Source organism: Saccoglossus kowalevskii, chromosome 7 (assembly GCF_978046115.1).
Source record: "Saccoglossus kowalevskii chromosome 7, keSacKowa6.1, whole genome shotgun sequence".
Taxonomy (NCBI): domain Eukaryota; kingdom Metazoa; phylum Hemichordata; class Enteropneusta; family Harrimaniidae; genus Saccoglossus; species Saccoglossus kowalevskii.
Genome location: NC_140647.1, coordinates 22,588,592 through 22,601,361, shown reverse-complemented (window position 1 = coordinate 22,601,361; position 12,770 = coordinate 22,588,592). Strand labels below are relative to the sequence as shown.

General features: G+C 36.0%; 2 protein-coding genes across 2 annotated transcripts; one reads left to right on the top strand and one right to left on the bottom strand.

Moving 5' to 3' along the window:
- Positions 1-1,121: 1,121 nt before the first annotated feature.
- On the bottom strand, positions 1,122-7,338 carry LOC100376930 (tRNA (guanine-N(7)-)-methyltransferase-like). The gene is made up of 6 exons (XM_002736816.4): positions 7,255-7,338; positions 5,257-5,405; positions 4,443-4,627; positions 2,799-2,912; positions 2,598-2,699; positions 1,122-1,358 (listed from the first exon to the last, which is right to left on the bottom strand). Exons 1-6 carry the CDS (start codon positions 7,335-7,337, stop codon positions 1,230-1,232), a joined length of 762 nt encoding a protein of 253 aa, XP_002736862.3. The 5' UTR covers position 7,338; the 3' UTR covers positions 1,122-1,229.
- Positions 7,339-7,940: 602 nt separating this feature from the next.
- LOC102807910 (uncharacterized) lies at positions 7,941-12,110 on the top strand. The gene is made up of 7 exons (XM_006819035.1): positions 7,941-8,092; positions 9,019-9,109; positions 10,536-10,660; positions 10,913-11,000; positions 11,086-11,168; positions 11,720-11,846; positions 12,042-12,110. Exons 1-7 carry the CDS (start codon positions 7,941-7,943, stop codon positions 12,108-12,110), a joined length of 735 nt encoding a protein of 244 aa, XP_006819098.1.
- The last annotated feature ends 660 nt before the right edge of the window (positions 12,111-12,770 follow it).

Genomic DNA, 12,770 nt, shown 5'->3' with positions numbered 1-12,770 from the left:
TAGATAATTAATATGTACTGATATTACCATAAAAACTATCAGGTCTGTGCAGTGTCGTATGACATCTATGTACCAAGTTTCATTGAAATGTGATGATTAGTACTTGAGATATCAGTGGAAAAACCGAAAATTGACTAATCATTATGCAAATTAGGTAATTAGTATCCACGGATTATTACCAAAAACTAATCAAAACCTAGCATTAGTTCAGAGCATCTATGTACCAAGTTTCATCAAAATCCAATGCGTGGTTGTTTAGATATCAGTGGAACAGTCATGGAACCACTAAAAAATAGCTAATTATCATGCAAATTAGGTAATTAATATGCACGGATTTTTACCAAAAATTAATCAAATCTGCGCATATGTTCAGAGCATCTATGTACCAAGTTTCATCAAAATCCAATGAGTGGTTCTTTAGATATCAGTGGAACAGTCATAGAACAGCTAAAAATTAGCTAATTATCATGCAAATTAGGTAATTAACGAGCATGGATTTTTACCAAAACCTAATCAAATCTGCGCATTGGCCCAGAGCATCTATGCACCAAGTTTCATCAAAAACCGATGTATGGTTCTTGAGATAGCAGTGGAACAGTCGGACACACATACACACACACACACATACACACATACACACATACACACATACACACACACATACAGACACACTAACTGCAAAGACTCCCATTTTGTGCTTCGCACATGGGAGTCAATAACACAATGTATTCAACAAAAAGAAAAGTACATACAGAAATAAATCAAAAAGCCTAGAAAAAACAATGATCTGAGGAAATATATAAAATATACGAAATATTAAAAATCAAATAGTATACTGAACAAAAAGCTTATTTGTTGGTATACCTAATTATTATGCAAATTAGGTGATAAATATTCAAACATTCGATCCCAAATCTATTCAGGTCTGTGAAATAATCCAGTGCATCTATTGGTATGTACCATGTTTGACTAGAATCCAACGATTGGTTCTTGAGATACCAGTAAACACAAGATAACAGCAAAGACTTTCAACATCAGAGTAAAACAGATTCTGATGTTCAATTCATCTTTTGAACCAGAATGTTATGATTGGATATCTTGGTTTTTTAAGTCAACAACCAACGGAGTCACGTGATATCATGATCTAAAGTCACTAATTCATGGCTGGATTTCATACTCAAATCCTTCTGCAATGTCAACAAGAGTCAGACCTTGATGCAAACCATGGCTCATCCATCAGTATATAAAGGGTCTTGTGTTCTCTGAAATACTGCCATGAATTTCTCTCCATTATTTCTTGATACCTTTTTGCCTTCCTCTGTACTCTCGAACAACTTGTCGATGACAATATCATCTTTCTATTTCAAGACAAATCAAGTAACATAATGTAATTATTGCTAAAAAGGATCTCCTATACATTTTCTCCAGAAAAAGCAACAAAAATGTAGTCAAGAAAATATTATTATGAAACTTTCATCAATTTCTATGAGTGAGTGGTCATGGTTGCTAAGGCCATAGACATTGTTTTGGCTTCAATTGATAGAAAGTAGCTGGGAAAATGGATGCATGTTTCAAATATGTTGATCTTTGATCTCACAGTGTCTATGTACATAATTTTGGCCGAAATACCCACAAAACAGTAATTAGGAAATGTATGATTATTGTTGGAGTCCTTAAGAAAATACCAGCTGGTTACTATGGATGCGGTCATGGTTGCTATGGGTATGATCCAACCCACCGCTCATAACCAATTTATATAAAACAGTAGTGAAACCATATTTATAACCGAATTTATTAAATGCTTACAGTGAGGTGAGGCAAGGCATGTTTATAATTATTAATATACTTATTACAATTATAAGCCCACCTGTTTTCATGGAAAATCAGTCCCATTCAAATTCTGAAAAAAATAATGAATTGGCTAGGCAGGTGCCTCTCTTCATTTCATGACGACAAAGAAGACCAGTATTATAGTCATAGTTTCAATTTGGCTATTTTACACATAAGTGTTTTCATAATCATGAATATGGATGACACACACTCTCAATTTGATTAAACACTTCATTTTAAAAACATCCACTGCTAATCTGTTTTCATCACAATTCACACAAAAATCATTGTTATGACTTAAATGTTAAATCTTAGATGCATGACGATTTACTGGGTAGCAAAAATACAAATTTACTGCTGAAAGTCTCCAGAGATAGTGATAGAATGCATATATCTATTGAAGGGTATGTCTTAACAGAATACTGTGATATGAGATAAAAATCATATCCAATCACTGGTTAGTTAAAAGTTGGTGGTCATCATGCCATGTATGTGCGAGATAGTGGTCCAATATTAACAAAGATGGTGACTTTTACTGTTGTGCACTCAAAACAGAGACATTACCGAGGTTCAACAAGATGATTACTAGGATGATTTGAAGGAGTAAAAGTTGGTGTCTAGTGCACAACACCAGTTTAAAACTCTTCCATGCTTGCCACTAGGAGAGCTCATTGAATTGTGAGAAAATCACTGTTTATCAACACAAATCTCGCTCATACATGGCACGATGATAATCACCATTCAAACTCAGAACAATCTGTACTTACTAGTTTTTCAGCAGGTATGTATGTGAAAAGAGGATGATCAGAGAAGTGTGTTTTCATCCAATCATGGACTTCCTGTACATCTGTTATCGTGTACACCATACCCTATAGAGAGATTGAACAACATAAAAATTCCCTTCAATCTAGTGGTATTCACTGACTCAGCCAACAATGTACTACTCCCTTCAATTTAGTAATACTTACCCCAATTGACAGGACATATGCATACTCAGCTAATAGTGTACTGCTAACTATTCTCCATTTGTGTTTTGTTTTCTTAAAATGGGGATCAGGAAACAAGAAAAACATCTTTGTTAACTGGAAAAAAACAGGGTCAACATATTATTTTATAAATAAATATACCAACAAAAAAGTACACATGATTAGTAGTAACTCTCTGTGACAACGCATTTTGCTTCATTATTACCTTTTTTTCATTGGTTTGAATAATGTTAAAAATCTTCAACTGATCATACATTATAACCATACAATGCTAAGTTATCAATCCTGCAAATGTTGATGGCTATGTAGCAACAGTCATATATATATATCTACATATAATTATTAAATAAATTTAAAAAAAATCTTAAATCCTAGAGTTATATCACTTCAATATATGAAGCCATACATCATATATAACCATCTTGGCTTAATAGAAGTCCACTGTATGTTAATACAAGAATGAAAGCAAAGAATTGTGGGTACACTGTGACTATATTATGCAAAATTATTTCATGAAGCTGTTCTCTGGAATTTATAGTTATATAATACATGGAATTCTAGTGATATATGATGATGCAAACTGACAGGGGAAATACAGCAAAGAATATTCACTACCCTGAAAGGAACAGTGGAACACATGCATAGTAATAAACATGAATGGGTCTGTGTAATAAAAAATGTATGGCAGTGAATTGGCTTACAGTCTTGGTTAATGCAATAGAAATATTTTGATACATATAAACATAACCATGCATTGCACATTTATAAATGCCGTGAATTATACATATTTTACAAGACTGGTAATATCAGTGTCAAATATCAACTTTTACAGTAAATATTCATTAAAAAAAAAAAAATTCAATTAAATGATCTGCATCTGACCACAGTCCCTCAACTGTTGAGGGACTGTGATTTGACCCAATTTCCCAAACTCCAAGAACATTTCCAAAGACAATTGAAGCGTTGATTTTGAATCTGCAGAACATATCAAGTTTTTGAAACAACACATTTCATTCCAGGCTCATCAAGACATTCGACAGGCCGAGGTGCATGCAATTGTGGACTTATCTTCCATGGCATTGATTGATTGATTTCGATTTTCGCAATCAAGGGGATTACATCGCCATCGCGACATGGCAATAAACATTTGTATTGAACCAGCACAGTTATTAAATTCAAGAAATGTGACAAACCTCAGGCATCGAGTGCATTTTTATCGCCCAGAATAGCTAATGAAATTTTTTTTTATTTTATATTTTATTTTAATAAGTTCACTGCATCTTACTTTATTTCTGACTCAAGTTCAGTAACTTTCTCTCTGACTCAAGTTTGGAAACTTTATCTTTGATTTTAGTACGGCAACTTTATCTTTGATTTTAGTACGGTAACTTTATCTTTGATTCTAGTTCGGTAACTTTATCTTTGAATCTAGTATGGTAACTTTATCTTTGATTCTAGTTCGGTAACTTTATTTTTTACTCAAGTTCGGTAAATTTATCTCAGACTCAAGTTCAGTAACTTTATCTCAGGTTCAAGTTCAGTAACTTTATCTAAGACTCAAGTTCAGTAACTTTATCTGACTCAAGTTCAATAACTTCATCTCTGACTAATTGCAAAGTGACATACCTGCCCTTTTTTAAAGAAGTTTGGTAGATACTTCATAGCATTAGTACGAATACAAGCAATGTTGTTATATTCACCACAACGCTTTTCTCTTAGAGCTTTAATCCTATCTTGTACATAGTCTGATACTTTCACTCGTATTTCCATTCCAAGCATCAAGGTATCAGGGAAAAGTGGAGATAATTCAACTAAAATAAGGGGAAAAAAATATTATCATTTTATTGTCATTAACAATCCCATTACCAATTTTTAAACAATTAAAGTAACATATCATATTAAAAATAGGCTGAGCACAGAGAAGTACAACCAAATTCACTCTACAGACCAAGTGAAATAACTGAGCAATGAGTAAGATGACATCATCTAAATAATCTGTGCAAATGATCAAATTAATGACATCTCCCAGCTGACCGAATCAGATCAGATCTAAAATAATGTACAGTAACATATATGATTCTGTCTATTTATCCTTATTTATTATTTTTCTTGTGCATATTTTTTTTTAACAAACAACTAAAAATTCTAAAAAAATGTTCCTGCATATAACAAATGCAATGAACAAATGCAATAAACAGTATCACATTTCAATCTATTAATAAGTTGTGAAAATAGTTGTATGCAAAGTAGCTAATTAAAATGCACAGATTAATGAGAAACTATTAGTAGACAGTCAACTACACTAACAGCACAAGTATGAGATTCTCTCAAAATATATATCTATAGTAGATTTGGTGTTGAAGATTTTAACTTAATTTTAATACTTCATATGCAGGCTCTTCCAGAATAACCTGCATCCTAGAGATAGAGCTCTACCCACCTAACAAACCACCGTATCCACACCCAATATCAGCAAATTTTACTTCATGTAATTTCACTTCTGTAGCTTGGTCTTCCTGACTGGTTTTACTTTGTGTAAAATATTTTGGATAATACTCAGACCAATCCATTGCATCTGGGGACACTGGGCTAAGTGGAGTAGAAATATGAAATTGAAATAAAGTTTTATGAACATCAAAATGACTTTGTCTTCAGTCTTGTTCTTAAAACAATTATATTTCATATCATTTTAGAAAATAATGTAGCGTCAGTAGTGGCCATATTGATTTTGACTCCACTGTTCGCAAACTCTGTACAAGAAGAAAGAACTCAGAAAAGGTCAATTGCAGGATCCTCCCAGGACAAATATTTATAGCAATTCCTAAGCAAATTAGTGAGTCTGATATCTCATCTTCAATATCATGTGTATCGCATACAGGACAGCTTCTTTCAGTACTGTTAATTTTATGGTATCTGCCCATTTCAATTTGTGAAACATGTGCGCTTAATCTTAGTTTGGTCATTGTTGATCTGTGTAGTGGGTTATTTACTGTCAGCAGATAATTTTCAAGTCCAAATTCAGTTTTTAATTTTCTATAAGTAAGTAGTTTATTTCTGTGGTTAATACCTTTATTGTCATTGTTTAGAGACTCCCTACTGTTTATTTTGAAGTTTGTTTCAAGTGCTGTAGTAACATTATTTATTAGGTATTTGTTCTCATTAATCTTTCCATTTTCCCACTCATGTTCCATATTAAGGTCTTTGAGAAGTGTTTTAATACAATTGACCCAATTTTGGCTGTCTGAGTTATCCATATTGATTGCAATATCTGTATGGTTCATTTATGAGGCTGTATTCACGCATATTGCGCAATCTCAACCAATATCTAAACATCTGTCTGATACATGTAGTTATTAGGGGTACCATCCCAATTCTAATAAGCAGGCAAGGTTTGTGGTCCTGCAGATTACCTTCAGTATGTACTTGCAAAATTTTAAGTGCATTTTTTCCATTGGTGACAATAAGTGCATCAGATAGTTTTTATTTTTTATTATGTCACATGTCCAAATTTCTGCACAATATGCGAGTATTGGTTAGATCATAGTTTATATTTTTTATTATGTCACATGTCCAAATTTCTGCACAATATGCAAGTATTGGTTAGATCATAGTGTCAAACAATTTCAGATAGATTTAGATGGGAACATGAGTTTATCAGTTATCAGCGTAATGTACGGTCGAATACCCTTATCCTATAATTCCTTGCCTGTACATATATAGACATGATTCCAATTAGCATTGCAAAACTATAATAGAATAAGTACACACTTAATAATATATTGTTTAGTAACACTCCTCCCTTTATATTTACTGCAGCCTAATACACTTGAAGAACACGTTGTGTCCAGTTTGATATGGGACTCGTATGGGACATCGTTTACATGAAATTCAAACACACCTTGTGCAACAACCTCAACCATTTTTTAAGGAACTACCTAAGCGATTGAATAAAATGTATATGTAGCAGATTCTATAGAAGAAAATTAATTTGTTGAATGCCTATATAATTTAAAGTAACGAGCAAAAATAACAACATATTATTTTTATATGTAAACAATTTAACGGTGAGGATTGTGTGAAAAACAATGTAACACATCGTGCCGGTAGTTTATCACGCCCTCTAACGGCGGCTAGACAAATTTTCAAAGTACAATGTAGTGAAAATCACACTCTGGTTAGCGAAAATTATTTACCACGGTTGAAAAGGAACAACAAACTTGTCTGACAATCGATAATGTAAAAAGACTTGATGGGAACATTAATAACAAAACTGTCGAGAACATACGATATATTTTTTTTAAATCAGGCCCCCACGAATTTCAAATGGATAACCCTTATATCAAATTCAATTTGATTCATTGTGGATTGGTCAGCAATGACTTCAGGCACGGTTAGAGTTACTACACAGCATAGTATTGCACTCGACATTCCTACTTACTAGTCAAAACTGTGATCGGCCATTGGATTGGAATGTGCACGTTGACGGTAATATCGCTTCTGTGGCATCATGTGTTCCGCCATCTTGAATGATTGATAAATAAATAAAAAGAAAGTCGACAAAATACTGGACGCGGGTGGCGCTGCATTTAGGCCAACGGCTAGCACGTTTCTGTACATGTTCATCATTCAGGCAATATTTTGAAAACTAAAATGATGGTCAAATAATATATATATATATATATATATATATATATATATATATATATATATATATATATATAAAATCTATGACATTTTTTTGAAATTTTCGAAATTTAACCAACCATTTTTTAAATTCACATTTGGCATGGAAGGCTTGCACGTTTCCCATTTTTGAAGTGCACAGTTGGTATTTTGAAACTCTACTTTAAAACTGCCAAACATTCACTTCAAAAATGCTAAACGTGCATTTCAAAATAATGTAAAATGGTGTTCAAGTTTTCTTAGCATGAGCATCGTCGTACGCCACGGCAAGCTTTCGTTGAGTCTCGAAGCGGACATAAACTCTGGCGGCGACGGGAGGATGAGCATGAAGTGTGTGTGATATATTGTTCAATCTGATAATTTTTAATCTCGTATATCAGACCAAAACAACGCCCCCTAGTCGATGTGCTCCACTGTGGCATGGATTATATACCAGTAAACATGATCTTGACATCGTTGGCAACCGTGACGTTTGTATTAATTACTGACGTCATAGCAGAAGAGTGTAAATTCATCAATTCGTGCTCGTGTAAGCTGAGCAATGGTGGCGTGATTGATCTTTCTCCCTTAGCCAACACCGACGGTACCGCGAGGTAACGTTATAGACTATTCATAATATCGTTATCATGTTTATTTACCGTTGGGGGAACTCGTGATCCATGTCCATGTCTGTGTCATTGAGTATTATAGTGTATGGCCAACATCACGGTTTTAGACAAACGAAAATATGATATATGGGCTAGTAAAAACTGCGTCACCTGCAAAAGGGAAAATGGTTGATATCGTTGTAGATATAATTCATTCACAGTGAAACGATAGATTACACCACGAAATCACATTTCAATACCAACAAAGCACGGTCAAGGTGAACTTCATGCTCCGGAATTGACATGATAGTGCAAAAAGATTCTATTCTATTTTATTGTATTCTATTGTATTGTATTGTATTGTATTGTATTGTATTGTATTGTATTCTATTCTATTCTATTCTATTCTATTCTATTCTATTCTATTCTATTCTATTCTATTCTATTCTATTCTATTCTATTCTATTCTATTCTATTCTAAACAATGTGGATTAATGAACTTCATTCAAAGTAGGCGACTGATCTATGGGTATTGGGATACCCTTACTAAGCTGATTTTGTTCCTTCTGGCACAATTGCGTAAAATTTCATCTGGCGGGCACTGTGACTGTTTGAATGACGCTTACAATCTAGACTGGTTTCGACCACGTTTGCGTGTACGTCATCATTTCGCGGCGCCCGTCACCAATTGTCGAAAATAGATCAAAATAAATATATAGCAGATGAATCAAACCAGCCGATCGACGAGTACAGTGCGCTAAATTGGCCAATAAAAACCTTTCGTTTCATTTTGAAATGTAAAATTTATAAATATTTATAAAGATGAAAGGAATGCATTTGTTTGAATGCACTGAGAGTACAGTAACACACATATGATCAATATATTCTTATTAGAATAGTGTATGACTGTATTTTATATTCATATGATTCAGGTTTGCCAATGTTCTAGGGGATGACTTGAACACCTACAGTTACAATCCGTGTTTTGGTTTTACAGAAGAAAGTGACTGTACCGACGTAGCTGTAAGTACATGATTCAACGTACTCTCTACTAAAGGGGAAAGTTACTAGGAGAACCGTGGTTAATAGGGATTTACATTCGTATGTTGTTACATTCGAAGACAGGGTGGCGTGTACATTGTACGCTGCGTCACAGTCCCTCAACTGAGTGACTGTGGCTGCGTGGATGAAGACGTGTGTTTACTGTCCTTGTGTTTTGTTATTTACCGCCTAGTCTTATTTTTGTTTATTTACCTCGCTTCACATGGATTTCTGTAATAACGCGTACAAGAAACTACATGATACTAATTCGCGCATGCGGGCGCACTATTCTGTCCTTGGTTTTAGCTAAAATCCACAACCCTTGCCCTGGCCGTTAAAGATATTATTCAGAGTGATTTAGCAACCAACGATAACTGGATTTTTTTAAAATAAGACTCACAGGAATTTTCTCTAGTTTAAACCACCGTCCCTGAGGGACGGTGTTTAAACAGAATATCACAAATATTATAATTCAGTAGTTTATTCGCAAATGGGCGCTGAGTTCTCGTTGAGACCGAGAGAGACGCGCGACTTGACATTCTCAATCGTGTTCCACTCTGATCCAAATGCAATGACGATGAGGACAGAGAATGATATACACAAAATTCTCGTTGCTCTTTCTCGTTGTCCATTCGCGAAGGAAAAAAACAAACTATTCCTTATCCACAAAATGGATTTTTGACAATTCAATAAAAAAATATCAACAATCCATTCCGCACGTCTTGTGTACGTTGCTATGAGTCCCATGTCAAATAGGAGACGGCGCGACGATTGCCGCGATTTGTTTACTATATTGTTACCCCGGGGGCACTCTATATGCCGTTACTACCCCATGTGCGTTCCAAATTTAGCGGGAAAGGGCGGTGTTTTTCACATTCGAAAGCGGGCCGCGCGGGAGGTAAATATGCCCCCTTTAAAATGTTAATGTATGCAATAGGCCGAATAGGTCCCCGGGAATAAACACACAGGGTTGCTGCTCCCGCTGTCGCCCCCCTCTTGCAACAACCACTCCCATACACCGCCCTAGATCCCCAATTTGCGGCCCCGGGCACATAAAACAATGAATGACACCAACAGGAATTGCATACACAGCAACCATAAGTAGCTTGTTTGAGTTGATCACACTCCACTTGAGTACAAAAAAACGACAGAAAATGGTCGCAATAGGGGGTGGGATGTTCTCAATATATGTCTGCAATAGGGGGTGTTTTTTCTTCAATATGTCTGCTCTAGGGGGTACTAAATTTACATTGCGTCCGCAATAGGAGGTATGGTTTGCCAATGTGCTGCCAGCCCCAGGGGCCTATTATTTTTTTTTAGCAAGAATGCACATTGTGTAAGGTTTTAATATAGGGTTACCCCCTGGGATTGCTACCCCAGTAACATCGTTCTGTTCGTACTGTAACAGTGTTGTCAGGAGTCTTATATGTTGTACTACAACTGCGGTACCCAAGATTCAGCTTCATTCAGCATGCAAGGTAATGACGTCACCATAACTTACAAAGGAACGGGCACTGTTGATCCATTGGAGAGGTAAGCGAGTACGCCATTATGTGATAATCGGCACAGGGTGGAGTATTGATCGACTTTTTACTTTGCTTTTGCGGAAGATATCGACACCTAACTTTGAACCACCTTCCTTTCAACTAGAACCGCTATTTCCCAAAGTACGCCATACTAGTAGACTAAATCGTCACCAGAGGGCGCCACTTATCGAAAATGTGTATTGGATACAACAGATCGTAGTGCATACACGTAATAATTCATATATTGTAATATTTACAGAACTAGTAAAGTGAAACTGATTTGCACACCTGGGGGAATAACGGACACACTCCATGCGTACGGTAGTGCGGATTTTTCAACAAACTACGTAAGTTGAGCGTATATTGAAAACGTGTCGCCCATGCGCTTCATACTAGTAACTGCGTGGTTAATTTGTCATTGTTTGCTTTTAGGATTTCGATTTGTCATCAAAATATTGCTGCCCAATTGATGGTGGCAATGGTGGTCTTAGTGCGGGTTCCGTTCTTTGTATTATGTAAGTACTGCTAATAGTTTCATTTAAAGGTTTTTGGTCGCTGCGTCGTGTCGTGTTAAATATGGGCCCTATGCAACGTCATATACAACCAATGTAACGTGCAATGTCTGTTTACAGCACGTCAACGTCGGTCTTTAAATTCGTGGAAGAGCCACATAAGCGAACATTTTCAACGAAAAGTCCCTAAATAATGATCATTTCAAAACATTTCGACAATTCAGCACAGAAAACAAGTTTGAGCATCTTCGCCAGCCAAGGAACGTTTGTTTCGGGTCACCCCTCCAAACTGGTGGATTCGGCAACTTGAATGAGTCGTCACTTCCAAATATAAAATACCTAAACATCTCAAGTTCGAGTGACAAGAAAACGTTTTCTCTTATTGGACCGGCAGACTGGTGGAATTTAAATTGTTGCCATTGTAGTTGTAGCTAGCAAATAAAAATGGAATAATGTGATTTAATAACGTTCCCGTGTGTGTGTATTAAAAGAGTTGTGTTACACTCACAGGAGAATTACAACATAATTGTAACGTAATTCTTGTTCTTACTCAGTGCCGTCGTACTGGTAGTCGTCTACCTGATTGGTGGAATTCTATTCAACAAATTTATTCGACACGCTGAAGGAAGTGACGTCATCCCTAACAAACAATTCTGGGCAGCCCTGCCTGCATTAATCAAGGTGAGAATAAGAAAACTCATACTAACCGGCGGAGGGCGCTACTTACTGGGTTCGACTGGCCACTGCTCTCTTCGGTTTCAGCACGGTTTTAGTAACCGTGGTTTCAGTTACAACTGTTTTACATTCATCCTAGCCACCCAGTGGTAATCACACACAGCACTATGTAAATAACATATTGCCTTTGTTTTCTTATAGGACGGTTTCTTGTTTGCAATCTCTCCGTGTAGAAAAGGCTCGAGTCCATATTCTTCTATTGACTACTAGTGACCAAAGGCCGGTTGTTGTACTATATATATATATATATTTTTTAAATCTGTGCAATTTTTCCGATTAAAAGATATTACAATATATCTTGTATATCTTGTATTTTTCGTTTATCTCTCTGTGCTTAACTTTGTGGAGAACATATTCGTATATCAAGATGTTTTGTTGGCTATCTTTATCAAGTCACTGCTGATACGCGTAATATGAAGGAATGTATTGGGTCATACACGATTGTTGTTGGCTTAAAACTGGTGTCGGTTATTTTATAGTTTGTTTTGGTTATTATTAAACAACAGTCTGTCAAAGCATGGATGTACTAAGTACATCCATGGTCAAAGTTAAACTCTGTTTCAGTTTCAGCCACCTTGCTTGAATCCGCAAACAACTGTACATGTTAGGAGCTCGAGGCCCCGGCTGTCTGTCTAGTAATCATGGTGTAAACTATTCAGACAACTAAGCACACCGACAACTTACCGACGACCGGAACGCGTGAACAGACAACCCATCACACAGGGACGCGTGAACAGACAACGCATCACACAGGGACGCGTGAACAGACAAGCCACCACACAGGGACGCAGGGACGCGTGAACAGACAACTCACCACACAGGGACAAATGCGTGAACAGACGACTCACCACACAGGGACAAATGCGTGAA